Source organism: Harmonia axyridis, chromosome 3, assembly GCF_914767665.1.
Source record: "Harmonia axyridis chromosome 3, icHarAxyr1.1, whole genome shotgun sequence".
In the NCBI taxonomy this organism is placed as follows: Eukaryota; Metazoa; Arthropoda; class Insecta; order Coleoptera; family Coccinellidae; genus Harmonia; species Harmonia axyridis.
Genome location: NC_059503.1, coordinates 51,078,790 through 51,101,563, shown reverse-complemented (window position 1 = coordinate 51,101,563; position 22,774 = coordinate 51,078,790). Strand labels below are relative to the sequence as shown.

Here is a 22,774-nt window from a genome sequence, read left to right as displayed (position 1 = left end):
GACTTTATGAATCAGTGTAGTTCTGATAGCTTAAGATATCTCGAGTTGCTTAGTGGCTTTGGTTTCAAATCGCTTATAAACTCTCCTACCAGAGAGACTGAGAGTACCCCATCGTGTATCGATCACGTCTTTGTCAGCAACTCTGTGGCGCGCGTAGTAATAAAACCTATTATTCTGAAAACCCACATTACTGATCTTTATACAACACTTGCCATTCAGACATTGTCCAATCCGGGGTACTGTAATTCACAAGAGAAATTCAGGAGTTGCATTAACTACGAGAAATTAAAAAATGATCTCATGCACGTATCATGGGATGAGTTTTATGACACCGCGGATGTTGCACGGAAGGCCGATATATTTATTGAAACTGTTACCAGTTGTGTGAGTGCAGCAACCACATTGAAGGCCACTAAAATACAAAAAAGAAAGCAACCCTCGATAACAATTGGTTCGATCAAGTCTATACGTACTCGAGACAGATTGTTCCAGAGGTTTATTAAAACAAAGTCCAATGAGGCCAGGGATAGTTATAGAGCATATGGGAATAAACTGAATTCACTTTTGGGAGGCAAAATTTTCTTATTATAGGCAGCAGATGAGAGACGCGAAGGGCGACTGTGAAAGAACATGGGAATTGGGAAGTGCTCAATGGAGTGTTTGATGGTGGTGGCTCATCTAGATCAGTGCCCGATAGGGTCGTGCAATACCGTATCTAGGGCGTGGCAAAGGTGGCACTTGCCACGGGCGCAAGATCTGCAGATGCGCCCAAAAATATCAAGAGAAAAAAATATTGGAGCACCAGACATAATAATTAATAATTCGAAAGATCACCACTCGGTTTTCATGTATACGCCTCGTAACGAGCAATGCCGAGGAATCTGGAAACCAAGGACGGAGATCTTTCTTTTTTCTTGGAGGGGGGTTCTCGAAAAAAAAAAAATTATGACAACGTTTACTCATATCTGTAATGTGAGAAAAAGAGGTTTGATAACGAAGTTGAGACTTAATTACTCTTTTTTTTATTATCAATTCGATTGTTCTCACCTTATACTGCGTTTTCTTGAAACAGAGTTACGAAGGAAAATATTCCTTGGATAATTTTAAGACAAAAAAGTCCCATAAACATGAGCCCGCAAACGCTTTGTTTTCGAGATACAGGGTGTTTCTTGTATAGCCATACTTTTTAGTGATGCTTATATTTATTAGTTCATCGAATCTTTATTAATCTTCACTACAGAATTTGTTGATCAGTACCATTTGTTCTCGCATTTGTTATAATTAATTTATTCAGCATAGCTTTCTAACTGGATTTTTATAATAATTTGGATCTTCCTGAGGATTACCAGAGAGCTGGTTGAATTTTTTTTTCGAAATCGATATCTAATACGACAAAACTACAACAAACCAAAAAGTGTTGTACTAGACCAGAGTTTCTTTTAACATTTTTCTATAGAACCACTGCTTCACCAAAAAATAGTTCTGGTGGAAAGAAGCAGGTACCCTTCCAGAAAAAATATCACCCTGTTGATTTGCATACAAAATAAGCATATCACAAGATGATTACTTTAAATCGGAAGATCTATGCCAATTCAAGTTAAATATCTTGTGAAGGGAAGGTCCTATGAGAAAAACACCGGTATCTCAAAACCAAAGCGTTTGCAGATTCATGTTTTACGACTTTTTCTCAAAATGATCCGAGAAATATGTCATTTTCATTTATACACATTATAGGAACACCGTTGAGATATAATCAATTCAAAACTGATACCTGCACAATTAAATTGCAATTTAAATGAATCAAAATAAATTGTATAACACGGCCCAGACAATTTTTCGATGCGAATTACTCAGTGCAGTACTTTGATAACTACAGTATTGAAATTTTGTGTCGAGAATGAAACAAAAAACCGAAAACAACGAGTAAGTGCATACCGATTACGAATGCGAAAGTTACAAATGGCAAATAAGGGGCGACACCGACAAAGCGGATAGATAAGGGAAAATAATAAACCTCGGACATAGATGTGCTCGTAGTGCAGTAAAAGTACTCATCTTGAAAGCGATAATAAACTCATAAACCGTAAAAGGGTCCGATCTTGTACTCCGTGTCGATTTCAGAGGAAAGTAAAATGATTATTGGTTCTTTTTATGGAAAAAATTTCGTTTTTCGTCTTTGCGAGAATTCTGAAATTTCATATTTTGGAAATATTGGGGGGGGTGGGGGGATAATTACCACCCATTTCTACGCCCTTGTTGGAAACATTTGAAAATATTGCTAGCCTTCCCTAGAATTTGCGTACTAAGCATAAAATAATCAGAAAATATATGACTTGAGTTATGATCACAAAAATACTATAAGAAAATATAATCGATGAAAAAAATGGGGGGCGCTGTCTAAGATATTGCCACAGGCGCAATAGTACCTAGATACGGCTCTGGGGTTGTGATTGGCGATGATAAGATTGTTGATGAGTGCGGGATAGCGGATGCGATGAACCAATACTTTGCGAGTGTTGGTGAATCGTTGACTGCTGATGTTCCGGAGGTCCCAGATGATTCTAAGTTCGACTTCAGGCTTGGACAGACCGGAGGTTCGTTTTATCCGAAGCCGACAGATTCAGCTGAGATAATGGGGCTCGTAGGTTCCTTGGGCGACACAGGCTTGACTTTTTGGATTCAACCCATAGAACGCGTCAAGCCGAAAATGGGATAGTGAGAGATCCAAGAGTGACCAGAGAAAAATCAAGATCTTCGCTTCTCTACAGGTTACCCCAAATTTATAATATAATACCATCATTTCTTAAGATGTCGCAGAGCTTTCATTCCCTTAAAAAACACAAAATCCTGGTTACTCGACAGTTTTGGAAGACAGGCAGGTCATGAAATGTTTTGAGATTTTCAGATCTTCATAATAATCAGTAAGCCAGCTCAGTAGTAATTTGTAATTTAGTGTAGGACTTACCTGTATGTTGTTTTTAGAGGAGAAGAATACATTTTGTTTTGTTCTGTTGATTCCTCGAGCGGGCTCAAACACGAGCTCTTAATTGAGCTTTCTTGAGCTCGCGGGGGGAACACAGCTTGTACGTTATGGAGAAATAAAGTATAAAGTATTTTGAAGAACAAAAATATTTGAAATAGAGTGGTCAGAAGATTTCTATATTTTGATATTTTTTCTGCTCTGTAATAAGCATTTACGCTAGTGGCGTGTATTTGTGATAAACAAGTACAATGCTACAAGTTATCATGAAATCACTAATCAGGTCCAGTCGTCATGAAATGATATCTCTAGGTTTTTTCATGATTCAGCGCCATCTATTATCGAGTTACTTCTCCACTTTGGGTAGTCACGAAATCCAACTACAGTAGCGACCCCTGGTGACTATTTCCTTGCCGTCAAATGTCGGTTGGCTTACTATCCTTTCCTTATACTATGGTTATACACTCGTTATCTCAAATCTTTTCAAATTTTACTGACGAGCAACGTTTTTCAATAATTCTGCGGCCGTCCTGCATCAAATCGCGAAGTGCTCTCGAATTTTCCTCTATTAAGACTATGTCATTAGCATACTAAATACGTATAATCGAAGCCAAGCTTAGTTTTTAGAAGATGCAATCAAAATAAAAGTTGACTGCGGAATGAATATTTCCAGTCCATCTTTAAAAACTCATTAAGCCTTGAACGGGAAATTTCGACTTTTTTACTAAATATCGCATTCATCGCCTCCCCAGAACCATACAAAATTCAAGCAAAATAAAGCAAAAATATAATCAATAATACAATAATGAGAATTCCTCTGCATTAAACTATATTGATTCAGAAAAATTACCCAAAAAATATCACAGCACAGCACAGTGGCCACCACAGAACCAATGGTTAGCCGTGTGGCCACCACTGAGCAGACATGTAAGTTTTATGGTTAAATGTTTTTATCCCTATTCTGTCACCACTATGCCGAATAAAGCAGCGGAAATCGATCAAAGAAACACAAAATACGTTTTTCTGAAATCGTTCAAGAATTCCTCAAATCAAAATTTCTCAAACAGAACTGTTATATGTTTAGTTGAAATTTAGCCCTTTAAAAATATGAATTGTTTTTTTTCTGGTGAACGTGTGAAAATTGTGAAATAAAAAAAATGATTCTATAGTAATTACTTTTCGTTCGTCACATACAGAGTATGGTTGACATTGCCCATCTGATCGTATAATTAAGACTGACATTGGATTTGTAACTGATGTCCTACATTATCGAAATCTAGACATCAACGAATATATTGCTGAAAGTGTTGAAGAAGATCCAAATTTATTCACTCCTCGGAGTGCACAACATTCGAAACTCGCGTACGCCACGCTATGCCCTATTTTGCATCTTCATCCTTAAGGTTCAGTTGACTCAAACACTAGAGCTAGCTAACCAAGAAATGCGTAGAACTTACACCGATTGGGTTCTTGAGCAACAACTTTCGGTTGACGATTTTTCGCATCGAATTGTCTTCAGCGACCAAGCACTGAAAATCATTTTTGAAATGCTCTCTGTATTAGTGACAAAAAACTACCGTGTATTTTTTCATAAATAGGGTGCCGTTTTTTATGCGAAACAAGACATTTTAACTTCAATATACCTATTATAAACAATTATCTTTTGATCGATAATTTATGAAATAAATGAAAAATATAAGTTGAGATGTATTATTTTCTTGCTTCAAGAAAATTTTATTCATTCTCCTATCCCAAAATTCCGAAGAGTTATCCCCTGTATACAGGATGTATATGAATAGTTGCGAAAAAATTTAGGAGGCGATTCCTTGTCAACAAATAGGGTGGGTCTTTCATATAAACTTTTTTTTAGCCTTCCCCTGCTTATTTATAGCCTAGCTCCTGAGGATGACGCACAAAGGTAGTTTTTAATTTGTGAAAAGTTTATAATTGTTTTTTTTGTAACATTTATTTTATATTTGTACCAACTCTCAATGAAAATATCGTTTTGACATCGCCTATTTGATAAATTTAAGGTCGAAAATAATTCCAACCTCCACAACTCAAACGTATTATCTGTTAATAATTTTTTTTGTAATGCGTTCTAATACAAATTGAATGTCAGCTTAATTTCATCTAGCTGAATTTTTTGGATTCAAAGAAAAAATTTAAAACTACTTTTTTGGTGCCATTTTTAGTGAGCTGCAACTAAGCAGGAGAGGGCTCAATAAATGAAGTTTATATGAAAGACCCATCCTATTTTTTGACATGGAATTACAGCCTGTATAATGGCATATAATGATATTGACATTGATGCTTTTTTCATTTTACTCTATTTTAGCACCGAAAAAGAGACATCTGATATCCACTGAAACAATTAAGTGTTAGACATTTTCTCCTTAGTATGTTAGAAAAGCGCTATCAAAAGTACTTATTACCACATATAAATTGTGAAAACTTTTTTTCATATATTTTTTTATTTCAGGGTCTGATTCGTCGAGGAGGATGGACGATGGGTCGGAAACATCTTTAATGAATATTGCGTTTATCGCGTCGACGAGTAAGTTTTATGTTTAAATTCTTTTTGCCCTATTCTGTAACCACTATGTCATACAAAGCAGCGGAAATCGATCAAAGAAAGAAGCACAAAATACGTTTTTCTGGAATCGTTCAAGAATTCCTCTCCTTTCACGGGGCAAATTTTTGTCTGATTCGTCACATTCCCGAGCTGTTTTCGGTCCGGAATATTTATTTTTCCGTCTTAGGCCGTCTTAATCTCGCGCCTATGGAGAACATAGTACTACGCTCTATTAGTGTGACGTCACACACCGCCATTTTTGGTTCTCCTGTTAGTGTTCGGAATCCAAACAAATAAATTGTCATTAAAATTAGTACGGTGTCGTTGAAACAATTGGCTTATTTTCATAAATAAGAATATTTGAGGAACGATTTCAGTATTAATTGATAGACAGAAGGAACGAGGTCAATACCATTAATTTTGAATCCTGTATTCCCCAGATTTTGTATAAAGCCGTGTTTATCAGTTGAACTTCCAGTTCGAACTCACTGGCATTAATCTCGTGCCTTCTGCCTATCAATTAATAATAAAATCCATCCCTAAATAATCTTATTTATTGAAATAAGCCAATTTCGTCTACGCCAAAGTACTAATTTGAATGACAATTTGTTTGTTTGGATTCCGAACACTGACAGGAGAACTAAAATGGCGGGGTGTGACGTCATCACCAATAGAGCGTATTGCCTGCTGGAACTTAACAGTTCCATAGAGAAATGAAAGAAAGAGTAACTACTCAGTGGTAAAATGAGTACGCGTGATTGTCGCGCCCTTATGGGTAGGTTTTGAACTAACGATGCTGATTCTGCGCATTAGGCGCTTTAAATCAATTCCAAACAATTTCACAATTTGAATGGACACTTGCACTGAAAATTGTAAAAAAACTGTAATTGATATTACAGTTTTTTATATTTCAGTGAGGTTTTGCACCCAACTTAATTTTTACTTAAATAATAATACTCAACGAATTTTGAAATACTTTTTATTGCACATAATTATACAAATTGATATTTGTGAACAGAAATTAATGAAATAATTGAATCACATCAGATATATCGTATTGTACCACTTAACTATTGAAGAAGGAAACATTTCATTTGAAGATTGACGATAAAATAATTATTTTTTTGATTACTGACAAAATCCAGGAGATCGAAGGATTGATTTAGAATTGGAATCTTCAATTCTTTGACAGAACTCCAACGTAAGCCGTTTGAAACCTGGAACAAATTGAAAAATAAATGGTGATCCTGAAGAGATTTTCATTGAAAGTATACAGGGTGGCCACTTTTTCAATGGGTTTGTATTGGTAACTTTTGAACCATAAGAGTTAGAAGGTCGGTCAAATGGAGAAAAAGTTGCATGCATAGAAGCATTGTCAAGCAGTTCAAACAAATCGAGATTATCAGGGCCGGTTATTGAGATATCATAAGAAAACTAAATTCTGTCATTTTCATTTTTCTTTTTTTCCCACTTTATTTGAAATATTATCAAAAAATGTTACAGGAATTTTTTATTCGACAGTAAATTGTTCTCAATTTGACGTAATCAGATTTCGTATCCAACATTTCGTGCTCTCTGGGCCACCCTCAACCTAATTTTTTTCAATACGGACCTGTATATTTTATGACACTTTTCGAAATAACTTTTAACGCTGAATTCAACGATATATCATACAATGTCATTCAAAGTTGATTTTCAGGTGATTTTGACCCTTATCCAATTTTCTTTGGGTCGGATCTGTAGTGAATGCAATTTATCAAAAACTGCTGTTAATAAAATAGTCAACAGACGCGAATACAATGATTTTAAATTTGAATACCAAGCCTTGAAAAACTTATATCGTAATGATATCCAAATAAAGTTCGATTCTGTAATTTGTTTCAACGGAACAAATGACAAATCCAACAATAGTGATTTCTCGCGAGAATATTGTTTAGAATTAATGTAATCAGTTAGAACTCTTATCATGCTCCGCCTATGGGTTTCATAGACTTTTCTAGAACCTTTGGGACCATGTGCAACCAACCCCGCTTGAAACCACTTGACACCCTGCGAGTCTATGCGGGAACGCAAGTCATTCAGTCTATTATACAGTTCACTAGCATAAGCATATATATGTAACCATCAGAAGTGAATATATTATTCGTTAACAAATAGCGTTTTTTATCGTAACATGAAGTTGAGAAAATACCCAACAAATATTGAGAATGTATTGGAAGGTATTCAAGAAGACGAAATAAGCAAATGTATAAGAAGTATGGGTTCCAGAACCGTTAAGTTCATTTTACAAAATGGTGGACATTTCGAACACTTACTTCATTAATTTTCATTCACTTTCGAATAATCATTGTGTCATAAAATATGCAGGTCCGTATTGAAAAAAATGAGGTTGAGGGTGGTCTAGAGAGTACGAAACGTTGGATACGAAATCTGATTACGTAAAATTGAGGATATTTTACTGTCGAATAAAAAATTCCTGTAACATTATTTGATAATATTTGAAATAAAGTGGGAAAAAAAAGAAAAATCAAAATGACAGAATTTACTTTTTTTATGATATCTCAATAACGGGCCCTGATAATCTCGATTTGTTTGAACTGCTTGACAATGCTTTTATGAATGCAACTTTTTCTCCATTTGACCGACCTTCTAACTCTTATGGTTTAAAAGTTACCAATACAATCCCATTGAAAAAGTGGCCACCCTGTATAAGCTGATAGCAATAGAACAATATGAAGTGAAAATATGGCTCCGTTTTCTTAAATCTACACAACTGCTCCCTTCGACATTTTTCCTTGATATTAATTTGATTTAAAATGCTTGATCTTTTCTTCACAAAAGGGGAAACAGTATCAGTATCCTAGCCTCAAATTTTGAGAGGGGGGGGGTGCGTCGTTATGGGCTTCAAGTTTTTTGAATGAACCATTTCGTACATTGTCTGCTTGAAACGCATATCAAGTGTAAGGTGGTTCTATTTTGGAAGGGATCATAACCCCCCCCCCTGCGGGACCGCGCATGATTCGTTCAAATCAAGGAAAAATGCATCTTGCAAAATTCATACTTATTTGTTTCACAAAAATTTAAAACTGTTGTTCTTGAAACTGATTATAATATTTCATTTCAGCAAAACCAAAGACTGGGAAGGCCTGCCGTAGTTAGGAAGTAGAGTAATAATTTTTCTGTATCACCCGGACTTACTTTCATGCTCTTTCTCTAGTAATATATTTTAATCAATATATATACATATATACTGGAATTAAGGTATGTAAATTACATTCTGCCTTTGCAGAAGTTGAGCACTTCTTAAGCACGGAGTATCAACTATGAGTAGGGCCACTAGAGGGCGCTACCGCTTCATATAAATATAAAAAATCGAGTTCAGAACAGATTCTTCAGTGTGTTGGAGCAAACCTGTTTTTATTTGATGTGTACAATAGCACTTCACATCGTATTTTCTGGCTTTTCATTCGGCTATTACGGATGAGGTTCCTTCCTACGTTTTCTCTCTACAATTGCACTCGACATTTTTGGGGTGATCAGAGCCTTAGATTTTGATCTCGAAGACGAGTCGCGGTTGACTTCGAACTGTCAACCCAGGGGCGTACGGCAGGGTGTAAGTCTCACCGTTGGGAATGCCAAGACGTGTTGGGCACCACTGGTTCTTACTTCCCCATCGCTGTGGGTTCGAGCGTCTTGGCGGTGAGAGGTACATATCCAATGTCGACGGAAGGGTTATCTTCTTCCTGTTGTCTTCATGTTTGCGGGGTTCAGTGTGTTCCAATGTTTGTTCTCTGACAGAAATTCCTCAAAAAGATGTGATTTTTGCCTTCATTGAACATCAGATCGTGATTATCCTTTTGAGTAGGTTGTACGACTGCTGGTTGATTGGATTGGGGATTCGAAAACATTTTTTGCGATTATGGATATTAGATTAACTTGAAACAACGGCTTGAAAAAACGAATCTGGAGCTCACTTTGCATTCCTCATGTTATTTATAGATACAGGGCGTTCCTAAATTGAAGTTACAAACTAAAATTCTTCGGACAATTTTAGGATAAAAAGTCCTATGAACATGGACTCGCAAACCATTTCTTTTCGAGATACAGACTGTTGATTTTTTTCAATTTTTTTTCATCACAGCTCTACCCCTTCACAAGATATTCATCTTTAATTTGACACAAATATTCCAATTTAAAGATTTCATCATTTTGAATTCAAATCTAATAGCTGATGCTGTCTTTCTTTCTTCAACCAGACTTTCTAATGTCCCCGGTCTCGTCAGTCTCCATCTTCTAGTCCTTTGCTATGCATAGCTTCGTCGACTTCATTTCGCCATGATCTTCTCGGCCTACCTCTTCTTGCTACTGGCCTCCACTCCGCAACTGTAGTAATCCATCTATCTATCATTTGCCCATCTAACGTGACCATACCATATCAATATCTGCTGTTCTATGTGTAGAGATACTTCCATCCTCTTTCTTACCTCCACGTTTGTTACTCTATCCCTCACGGTCAAGCCACAACATCTCCTCCAGTCATTTCTGTAGCCTAGATTTTTCCCTGGTTGTATTTATTACCCAGATCTCTGCGGCATATCATAATCATAATGTTTATTCAACATAAAAAACATATGTCATTTTACTTTGGTTTTGGTAATAGTTTGGTAGATAATTTTCTTCATTTTGCAAATGCAAATATGCAGGGTGATAATTTTTCTGGAACAATGCCCAGTGACTTTGGCACAGTACTACACGTTTTGGTCTCTTGTAGTTTTGTCGTATCTGCTACCGATTCTAAGAAAAAAATTCAAACAATTCTCTATACTTAATACTCAGGAAAATCCAAATGTTTATAGAGATCCAGATAGCGAGCTGAATAAATTCATTATCACTTTTGGGTAAACTGTTATAATAATCACCCTGTATCTCGAAAATAAAGCGTATGCGGCCCATGTATATAGGACTCTTTTCCTTAAAATTTTTCAATCATTCAAATTATTCCTTTATGCGTCCAATTAAGGACCACCCTGCATATTTTTCTCAAATAAAATAAAACAAAATAAATTTCCACAAATATTTCAATATTAACAATAATTGTTTTGTCAAGTTTAATTTTACATTTCGACCATAGAAATGTGCATTTTTTGTCTTATATATAGATTCAAGAAGTGAATGGAAGGCAAATGCGTTTGAAGTTAGTAATTTGAGTTCAATTGATTTCATAAAACAAACATGTTTGTATCTTTTGCACGTGTTTGGAAAGTTTTTCAATTCATTTCATAAAATGAATATTATGGAAAAATATCGGTATCTTTCGCGCGCTTGTTCCATTTTCGTTCCTCTCTGTAAATTTATATTCCGATTATCACATCCATTCAGGCAAATATAAAATTTGAAATTTAATAATTTAAAATTTTTTCCATAATGTTATTGCTCAGAATAATTGGAAAACTTTTTTTTTGAGCTCTCGTCTCCCCACAGATTTCTCATTTTCATTAGTAGAGTGAATATTCTTACTACTTTTAGGTATTTTGCTAATCTTACAAATTTAACTGTAGACAAATCATCGATTAATTCAAAATAGCTTTTTGATATATTTATTGACAAGGGTACCCTGGAACAGTCACTAATGGGATTCCATCATTTAAATGAATTGGTCATGGAGGCTCAAAAATTTGAAATGTATCAAGAAAAAAAAACAGAAGGAAAAAACAAACAAAAAAGAAAGACAAAAAAGTTCACTTATGCCATGAGATATTTGGCCGATTATAAAAAATATTAGTTTTTCATTGTAGGCAAATGTTCTATGTCATAAATTCATTTAATCACGAATGAAAAGCCTCCAAGATCAATGAAATTGTATAAGTGTATTTTGTGATATTCAAAATGCAATCAAGTCTACTTCGATTATTATAAATTGAATCTCCTTAGGCGGCTCCTTCAGCGGTTTAATAAATAGTTGTTTTCTATAGATAATTAAAAAATATCGGTTACTTGATTATATGTATTGAATACATGTCACGTTATTACGGTTTTATGTGATAATTTGTCGAACAGATCAAATTTGTGATGTATCAGGATATATGATTCTGTAATTATGAATTTCAACTATGCCTTTTATCTTCAGGTGTAAATTCAAGTATCTACCTATAATTTCAGATAGAATAAAACTATTTGAAATATCGAGTGAATTGTTTTCTTTCCGAAAACATTTTGTAGCTGAAATGTTATAAGCTGACTTATCAGTTGATTTGAATTCAAATAGTTTTTCAGAAATTTCATGTTTCTACTTCCTTTCTTTTTGGTTTATCTACAATTCGAGAATAACAGAACAAACGTGCGAAATTATACACAAATTGGAATATGCTAAAAATTTAACTTTGGAGAACAAAATGCCTACTTCATTCGCGCAACTATTTCTATTAAGAAAAAAATTCTTTGATTCACAGAATCAAAAATAAAATGGAAATTTATAATAAATACGGATGAAATTGATTCGTTTTTACAACCGTTGTATATCATAACATAGGTATATATTATACTTCGTTCAATTCGGTTCTTTCCAAACAAAGTTTACTCAATCACAATGAAATTTCAAGATGTTGTAATTTTCCAGTCATGTTTCGCACTAAAGAGGGATTACCACCACGTTGTTTTTCGCGTAACAGTCGAACTTTGGTACACATTCATTCCCTCTCTGGCGCTCCAGCGATAACCAAACTTTGTACGGTGAATGAAGTTGTACATTCACTTCATCTTCTTTTTTCGAAGCAAATAAGAAGAGGGCAGCACTTCACGACGGTCTATTATATTTTTGACGAAATTATAGTTTTACCTCTTTTATAATGATTATTGGTAGTTTTTTTTCACGAATATTTCAAAAACATATAAGTGCTTTGTACAATGTACGTATTATTAATTTTTTTAGCGAAAATCGAAAAGTTACCAATTTTTTTTTCATTCTCAAATTAACAATATTCACCTTCTTCCATAAAGATTATTGTTCGAGGAAATTATGAAGAAATTTCACTAATTTCGTTTTGAACTGAGCATCCACGTGGTGGTGTTCCCTCTTGAGTTCAACTAATGAAAATTATGGAATGATTTAAATTTTGCAGAATATAAAATAAAATTGACTTATTCTGCTCCATTAATTAGCTAGTAGATCATGATGGCTACCGCAATAAAATTCGTATTTTTCTTCCGTAAATATTGTAAAATTCATTCATTATAAAGTTTCATTTTTTGTTTGTTTTAGTCCCAGTAGCATGTTCATATATTTTAATTTTTTCAAGATTTCTAATCTGTGTTTCCTAGTTTTCTTCCCTTCGTAATTTTTCGAAAAGGTCATTTTAGATATAAATTCTCGGCTATTACATTCAAATATTCAATACATTTTTCGTAGCCCTTACAATAGTGAACAATTCTTACAATTTAGATTCAATGTGAGTATTTTAACTATAGAAATTTCGTAATAAGCGTCCTAAGGCTACAGATTTCTTGAGATTAGTGATGTCGCTAAAATTAACATTTGGCTTCAACCCATTCTGAAAATGTTCTTCCACACGTAACGATGCAATTTTTGAATAATAAAATACTTTCTTACATTCCTCTTTTTCTACGCGTTTTCATTTTGATAGTGTCCGAATTGTCAATTTGTTGCAATTGCCTCAGTGATCTACCAATCCATTAAAATCGCCACATTGAATTATTTAATGAACCATCTCAACATGCTACCGAATTCAACGAAATAGCTAAGTCTGGATTCCCAATCACTAGGGAATTAAAGGCAATAAAGAGGCAATACACTGGCTAGAAAAGTAGCACAAACTCCTATCTCCTTTCTGTGGTATAGGTAAATGTTGCTACAAGAAAGACTTTCAAGAGAAGAAAAAAACAAAAAGAGAAGCACTTTGGCGAATTCTTCTCGAGTTGGATCATTCCAAAAAGTTTCGTTGAAACTAGTGAGGGATCAAGAAGTACCTTGACCTTAGCAAGAATATGCATCACCTCCTCACCGAATTCCTTACTGGGCATTGCCGCCTAAGGCGGCCTAAGGTAGCAACTTATGAGAATGAGTGTAGCAGAAAACGACGAGCGCAAACTCTGTGGGGAAGGAAAAGAAAATCCGGATCACCTGGTGACGGATGCTAGCCAACGCAAAAAATGATCAAGCGACTCGTAGAAGTAAGGAAGTATTCTCCTTGAAACCATCCCAGATACTGAAGTTCATTAAAACTCTGGAACTGGAGGACGAGCTATTGACTACGACGACTACTTTCGAGAAGAGCTCTGATGGAGGCACAATATACCATAAAGTCGCGTTGAATGAAAAATAAGACCCATCTTCAAATCTATAACTACAACATGCTACTAAACATTCGGAATAAAATACGAAAAAATGAAGGAATTGTAAATTGGTTATACCAAGCATCAAATATGCAGGAAGTACATAGATCAAGGAAAAAGACCTTACAGAGTGCACAACTTGGATATGCCGTAAGAGCTTCATGCCACGTGGGCAACCATATTTGACTACATTACTCAAACTTTTAAGAAACATGACAGAACATATAAACAGCAAAATCAGCTGAAAATTATGAGTCTCGTTTATAAGTGACAAAATTTCACCTCTATTCAAAACTCATGCAGTAGTGAATCCATACGAAGGAAGTGGTAGAAACGAGACAAGAAGAGTAAGCAACAAAGAAATATCGGCCCTCTAACATAGCCACAGGAGTTGACTATGATTGAAAAGGAGTTGTATGTTGAGATTAATGAAGATTGTCCCAAAATGGGAAGTAAGACATACACTTCCTTTATGTCGTCAAAAAATAAAGTATATACTTTCTCTGAAATGACGCATTACTACTAAAACCCTCAAATAATACAAGGCAGTAGTTCCAACGGAATTTCGATTAAAGAAAAATCAGTTTAACAATATTTTGGCAAAACATGGACGAGTGGTATTGTCTTGAAACAAGTAGGAATAATGACGATATTATCCATCTTCAGAGAAGGAAGTACCAATGTGTCCTTTAACTCGACAGGTACCATGGACAAGAATCTGATAACAAACACGTTGGAGAAGAAGCTTAGCTGACATTGGATCTTATTCATCAGAAGTTCATTTAGTACGAGAGGATCAATCAATTAATCTTTAGAAGGAGGAAATATATAAGTACTTTATTCTATACTTACAATTTTTGTTTGGCGTGAAATTATGTTTTTCGAAGAAGGGTATTTCAATTAATGGAAATTCAGTGGTAGGATCAACAGATCGATCGCAATTCAAGAATTTTGCTTACCAAAAATCTACATAGGCGTACAACTATGCCTCAGCCGTTTGTTCCGAAATTCGAGGATTGATTATAAAAAACCGGTTTTACATTTATGATTCAAAGTATTGTTCATCTCTGGCCACTACTTTCTCCCCCCCATTTCGGACTGCGTACGAATCCCGCGTTGCAAAATCTGGTCATCTTTTAAAGCGATCCACGAATCGAATAAATTTTTTCCTTCATAAGTTCGGAAGTTCTAGTCAGCCAGGCCGTGTGCCATTGATCGAATCAAGTGATATTTTTGTATCATGAAGTCGAGCATTGTCATTCTGTTAATTCACTTTATCATGTCGGCCGTTTGTCTTTCAATGCTCGGCTCAAACACATTGATTTCGTTCGATAACGATCGTCTGCGATTGTTTCAGTCGGTTTTAACAATTCATAATACACTACGCTGTGCTGGCCTCATCAAATACTGAGCATGACCTCGGAACCGTGAATGGTCGGTTTGGCCGTAGATTTCTCCATATTGAAGCAGAAAATTGAAACCTCCCGCAAATGACGAGAATTTGGCTCGTAAGTTTAAATGTTTAAGAGAGAATAACTTTATGATGCAAGTACAAATCGACTAATATTTCGATGGCGTTATGTTTACAAATAACAAACATTATTGTAGGACATCTACGATCTATTTATTTCGACTACCACTTACCGTTACAGCCATCTATTGTAAAACGGCGGAAGCAAAGTTGTACACCTAATATAAATATTGCTTTTTATCTGGATACTGATATGTGGAAAAAACTTATTCTACCTTTGCCATAATACGGATGAAATATTCACTTAATTCTCTAGAAATGCGATAATGCCCTTAATTTTTTCTCTTTTACGTCGTAAGTCAACTCATGAAATGATTTTTATTGTGCGCTAAGTGTTCATTTGCAAATTTTCTTATTTGAATAAAATCTCAAATAATGTGCCATTTCATTTTCGACAAATATTATGTGGTCCATGCATATATATTTTTCTAGAATTTTTTTGATCAAAATCATATTACATGTCATATAGTTGAAGGTATTAATCCAGAACTTGTCGAGAATTTCAAAGTTGTTTTTGAATTGTGTCATTTTGTCTTTATTTTGCATGGAAATGCTTATTTCCTATTTAAACTCTAATTTTGTTATCCTTTTATTAACCTATATGTACCATGCCAAAAACATTGCGTTTCATCCAATCAAACTCGAGATCCAGAAAAATAAAATATCTGAATAAATTTAATGATGTTCATGGATATGAAGAGATGCTAATAGTTATGTCTTGGCTATATTATCATGTATACTAGCAATTCATCTTTGAAAATTTCTAAGTGTTATAAATCTAGAACAATAATATTTCGTGATCCAATTGATGCTGTTCATAGAAAAAAAGATATGCCAACAGTTGTGGCTTATCAATGTTTTCATGAACACCGAAAATTTATATTTCAAAATGTCACTATTCCACTCGTCATCCTAAATAATAAAATTTAGTAATCAAATTGATGACCTCCAGAAATCCCTGTTGCTAGCAATATATTTTTTAAACTTTGTTTCATTTGCCAGGTCGAGCTCCCATTATGTAATTATGCTCTTCAGTATGGTGTTATATAAACGGTGTTTCTTATGTTCAGATATTGATTGATCCCACAGGATGCCGTTCATCATGGATATCGCCTTTCTTTTCTTTATAACTGGATCAAGTGTTCCGTCATGCGCCAGTTTCATACTAAGGTATTTATGATCTAGGCAATAGCTAATTTATTTTTCATCTTTCGAAATAATCTTCTGTGGTATCCCTCCAATGCACATAGATTCAGTTTTTTTTTTGTTCACTTCGAGATCCCATTTTTTGTATTCCTCTATAAGTTTCCTCGTGATATAATTCAAGTCTTCCTGATCTTGAGCTACTAAAATTTGGTCGTCTGCAAAGCATAGAGAAAGATTTGGCGAGAGCAGCATCCCTGCTTCAGCTCGTTTTGGATATTTGTATGTTGAAGCGTTAACCATAGCTTACTGAGGGGACGTTATCAAAAGCGTTCTGTAGATCAACGTACAGTAGGTGCACTTCTTGATTAACTGCGGTTTTCTTCTCGATGACTTGGGCAATACAATGGTGTACCGTGGACCTTCCTATTCTAAAACCAGATTGTTCTTCTGCTTCATAGTCCTTATATTCCCGTTTAATTTTATTTCTGAGGAGTCCGCCATACATTCTGCTCACTGTGCGGGTTACTGCAATACCTTTGTAGTTCTCGCAATCAACTTCACTTCCTTTCTTGTGGATAGGAGACATTAAGAAATTTTCCATTCACTTGGTATTTCTGAACTATTTATGCAATCTGTAAATATATCTTTCTGAGCTGTTTGTTGAGTTTCTTTGTTCCAGCTTTGACCAGTTCAGCATAAATATCGCCTGGACCAGGGGATCTTTCATTCCTAAAGGACTTGGTTATTTCTTCGATATCTGTGAGTGTGATCTTCAATGGTGATGAAGTTATGTTTATCGCTGTCGTACTTCCTCAGAAAAATCTGCTCTCTGTTAGGAGTTTCTTGAAATATTTTCCATATGTGTCAGTTATAATTGGTTATATTTAGTCCATTTTCTTTTCCGTTCTCATGTTTCTGATCATTCTCCAGCTTTCTGTACTTCTCCTTCCTCCAATGTAGGTGAGGATTCTTTGACAATTCCTTTCCCAATTGTCGTTCTTTCTTTGGTTTATTAACCTTCTCACTCTGGTTTTTGTTGTCTTTTAATCTATTTTATCGCTTTCGTTCTTTGTTGTCAGAAATTTGTGATTACTCTTGCTCTTTTCTTCATAACGCTCTCTACCTATTCATCTCACCAGTATGGTTTCGAACTCTTTCTGTTCTTTTCTAATTTTCCGAGTGCCTCTTCTACTGCCTCATGAATAGCATTCTTAAAGTAGTTGTAGTTGTCTTCAGTTTTATTAAAGATATCCTTGTTCAATTTTTCATCTGAGCGTTTTTGGGACGACGACCTCATCATCTCGTGGTGTAAGCCATCCAAATTGTACAGAACTGGTTTAATTTCATGACTTGATTTCAAGCATTCATGTTTTTTTTCTTGTTTTTTCATATATGGGTGGGAACAAGGCTTTCAATTTTGAAACATAATGGCCACTGCCGCACGATGGTCCCCTTGATACTCGCACATCTTGTGTAATTATAATATATTTTTTTTAAATTTTTGATTTTGTTTCATCTGTCCTTAAAATCAAATTAAATTTTTTACAACTATAAACAGTTATATCATAACTCACAGTTTTTTCAGAGTTTATACAATTTATTATGTTGAATAAACTCATATCTATCTATTCTCGTATATTGTCTCATAATGCTCATCCATCATAATCTATGATGGATTTCAAGTTCCGAGTCTGCTGCGTCCAAGTGTACCTACTTAAGTATGACGCGGTGTGGAAAGACTCTGATTAATATTTTCATACTGTTTTGTTGGCATGTTGTTATCAATCTGCATCAGTTATCATTTTGGGTATTTTCGCCGGGTGTTCCCACTACCTTGCTATCGTATTCTCGTCCCACTCTACTGTTGAAATCTTCTAACAACAAAATTTCTCGTGTTGTCCCTATGTAAAAAATTTTGTTATTCAATGTTTCGAATAATTCATTTTTGTTGTTAATATATACATCGTCGTGGATTCCATATACTCCTAAAATTGTTATCCAAAACCGTTGTCCTTCAATTGTTAGGTTCATCTTTATGAATCGTTGGTCAATGGGCTCCCAAGAGGTAATACATCTTCTGAAGGTTTTTCGAATCAATATACCCACTCCCTGTTGAGCACTTTGATCTTTTTTCACTCCACTATAATACGGGTCATACCTAATATCCCAAATTCTCTAAGCCTCTACATTTCTTCTTCGTTTCTGTTATGACCGTGATAACCATCCTTGCATTCTGGAGCTCTGCCGTTACCTCAATAGTTTTCTTATAGATCGATCTTTCTATGATTACCACGAGTTTGATTTTTAAAATGTTGTTATTCAACCCAATAAATATAAGATAATGAACTTTCGTAAACAAATTGATGTTGTTCATTGAAATGAAGATATGCCCAAGTTGTGGCTTATCAGAATTTCCATGAACATCACCATTTCGCAATCAAATTGATGTTGTTCATGGAAAAAATATGCCAACAGTTATAGCTTATCAGCATTTCCATAAACATCAACAATTCGGAATCAGATTGATGATGTTCATGGAAAAATGGCTTATCGATCTTTCTATGATCACCACGAATTTGATTTTGAAAATGTTGCTATTCAACCTAATAAATATAAAATAATGACCTTTCGTTAACAAATTGATGTTGTTCATTGGAATGAAGATATGCCACCAGTTGTGGCTTATCAGAATTGCCATGAACATCACCAATTCGCAATCGAATTGATGTTGTTCATTGGAATGAAGATATGCCACCAGTTGTGGCTTATCAGCATTTCCATGAACATCAACAATTCGGAATCAAATTGATGTTGTTCATGGAAAAATGGCTTTTCGATCTTTCTATGATCACCACGAGTTTGATTTTTAAAATGTTGCTATTCAACCCAATAAATATAAGATAATGAACTTTCGTAAACAAATTGATGTTCATTGAAATGAAGATATGCCACAAGTTGTGGCTTATCAGAATCTCCATGAACATCACCATTTCAGAATCAAATCGATGTTGTTCATGAAAAGAAGATATGCCAACAGTTATGGCTTATCAGAATTTCTATGAACATCACCAATTCGCAATCAAATTGATGTTGTTCATGGAAAAAAGATATGCCAACAGTTGTGACTTATCAGCAATTCCATGAACATCAACAATTCGGAATCAGATTGATGATGTTCATGGAAAAATGGCTTTTCGATCTTTCTATGATCACCACGAGTTTGATTTTGATAATGTTGCTATTCAACCTAATAAATATTAAATAATGACCTTTCGTAAACAAATCGATGTTGTTCATTGGAATGAAGATATGCCACCAGTTGTGGCTTATCAGAATTGCCATGAACATCACCAATTCCCAATCGAATTGATGTTGTTCATTGGAATGAAGATATGCCACCAGTTGTGGCTTATCAGCATTTCCATGAACATCAACAATTCGGAATCAAATTGATGTTGTTCATGGAAAAATGGCTTTAAGATCTTTCTATGATCACCACGAGTTTGATTTTTAAAATGTTGCTATTCAACCCAATAAATATAAGATAATGAACTTTCGTAAACAAAATGATGTTGTTCATTAAAATGAAGATATGCCACAAGTTGTGGCTTATCAGAATCTCCATGAACATCACCATTTCAGAATCAAATCGATGTTGTTCATGAAAAAAAGATATGCCAACAGTTTGACTTATCAGAATTTCCATGAACATCCCCAATTCGCAATCAAATTGATGTTGTTCATGGAAAAAAGATATGCCAACAGTTGTGGCTTATCAGCAATTCCATGAACATCAACAATTCGGAATCAGATTGATGATGTTCATGGAAAAATGGCTTTTCGATCTTTTTATGATCACCACGAGTTTGATTTTGAAAATGTTGCTATTCAACCTAATAAATATTAAATAATGACCTTTCGTAAACAAATCGATGTTGTTCATTGGAATGAAGATATGCCACCAGTTGTGGCTTATCAGAATTGCCATGAACATCACCAAATCGGAATCAAATTGATGTTGTTCATGGAAAAGAGATATGCCAACAGTTGTGGCTTATCAGAATTTCCATGAACATCGCCAATTCGCAATCAAATTGATGTTGTTCATGGAAAAAAGATATGCCAACAGTTGTGGCTTATCAGCAATTCCATGAACATCAACAATTCGGAATTAAATTGATGATGTTCAGAAAAATGAATGCATGCCAACAGTTATGGCTGGTCGACATTTTCTTGTACACCACCAATTTATATTTGAAAATGTCAATTTCTACTAAAATAAAGTTTCCTAACTAAATTGTTGTTCATGGAAATGAAGATATGCCAACAATTGTGGTTTATCAGCATTTCCATGAACACCTCCAATTCGGATTCAAATTAATCTAATATACTGGAAATAACGATATGTCAACAGTTGTGGCTTATCAATTTTTCCATTTTCACCACTATTCGTTTCAAAAATATTGCTATTTACCCCAATGAATATAAAATAATGACATTCAGGAATCAGATTGTTGTTGTTCATAGAAATAAAGATATGCCTGCAATTGTGGCTTTTAACATTTCCATATACATCACCAATTCGATGTTGATTTTCTGGATTTCGTGTTGGTTGGATAACAAGCAGTCAATACTGAACATGCGGGTCTTTCAAACTTCCTTACATAGTCTTCCTTCAAACCAAATCAGGATAAGACAGTATCAGATCATATTTCCCATTTAAATAACAACAAATTAATTTTATAAATAATTTTGAAATTCTCTACAACGACAGTTCTAGATTAACCTTTGTAAAATCTCTTGAAAGTAGGAACACTCTTCGAAATATTCTTTTGACGGAACATTATGATGCTAACACATTATCCTCACCGAACATTATCAAATAAGAATAATTTGTAAAGTTCTACGTCGATCTTTGATACCACACATCACTTATTTCATTATATTCCTACATAAATCAACTCCTCATCAATAATTTTTCTATACTTTTTTATGAATGGTCATTTGTTTGAGTAGATATGTTACATTGATTTTGCAATGATGCTGTTTGCTGCGATGATGTCTTCGTTGCAATAACATCTTGTTATATCAGCTAAGAACTATTTCATTCCCTCATTTTCACCCTGTTTAAGATGTTTCTAGTTTCTTAATTTCATTTTTCTTCATGAGAATCTAATGGCTTTATTGTCGTCCTCTTCATCGCATCGTGTATGGTAAGGGTCGATCAACTTTTTTTCGAAAAGCAAACTGAGTTGAAAAAATTTCATTAGTGATTTGATTGATTGATTGATTCTATCGACAGAAGAATGAAGATATGCTAGGGTTTGTTGAAATCAGAAATTTTTTATCAGAGATCCTGACTGCTAAACGAGAATATAATTACCCCACAAGAAAACTCCATAGAATCCTGCAAGAGTTTTCAATTCAAAATTTCAACACCATATCGAAAATATTGACAACAACAGTGGAAGGCTACCAAAAAATACAAAAGGCCAGCAATGCGTTAATCTCCGATCAAAAAGACAAATGGAGAATGGGCTAGTTCTGACGAGGAGAAAGCGACACTATTTTCATCACATTTCTCATATAACAGCAAATATTGTGAGAATGATTCTAAAAGAAGAAATTTCAGAGGCTTGGTGAGATGTTGAGGTGGGTGCGATTTGGGAAAAATTTCATCATTAAGCCGGATATCAAATTTTCATCAAAACAAAAACTTTAGCATTGGATTTGTGTTAATATTATATTATTTAATTCTGTCGGAATTTCAATCAATTTATAATTTTAGTAGTTGAACGTTACCGTTTTGTTAGTACTAATAATTATTTATTTTCATAGTCGTAATACAGAGATTTCATTGTAACTTATTATTTTCACACGAAAATTGGAGAGAAGGAATATTATACAATGCAATATAGGTACATACTCACTTTTCCCTAATTTCGCAATCACTTTATTTTTCAATAAAAAAAAATCATATCCAGTTCCAATATTCAGCTTTCTATTCATCTGCCATTTTTTACTTTTTAATTTATACGAATCATCACATTTTACTCACTCTTCTTTATTTATCCAATAAGTTCATTTAAATCTAGTTTTGCGTCTTTTCACCTCTGCCTTCATACATATCAGGTAATAGTTGATTGCTTGCGATTTTTTGTGGTATTTCATTTCTTTCATATTGTCTATTTCT

General features: G+C 34.5%; 1 protein-coding gene across 1 annotated transcript in view; it reads left to right on the top strand.

The window, feature by feature from the left end:
- Positions 1-10,343, top strand: part of LOC123675437 — a 66,099-nt gene extending 55,756 nt beyond the window's left edge. The window contains exons 11-12 of the mRNA XM_045610797.1: positions 5,463-5,537; positions 8,680-10,343. Coding sequence (XP_045466753.1) covers positions 5,463-5,537; positions 8,680-8,714 — 110 coding nt within the window. The 3' untranslated portion in view covers positions 8,715-10,343. The remainder of the gene's footprint in view (positions 1-5,462; positions 5,538-8,679) is intronic.
- The last annotated feature ends 12,431 nt before the right edge of the window (positions 10,344-22,774 follow it).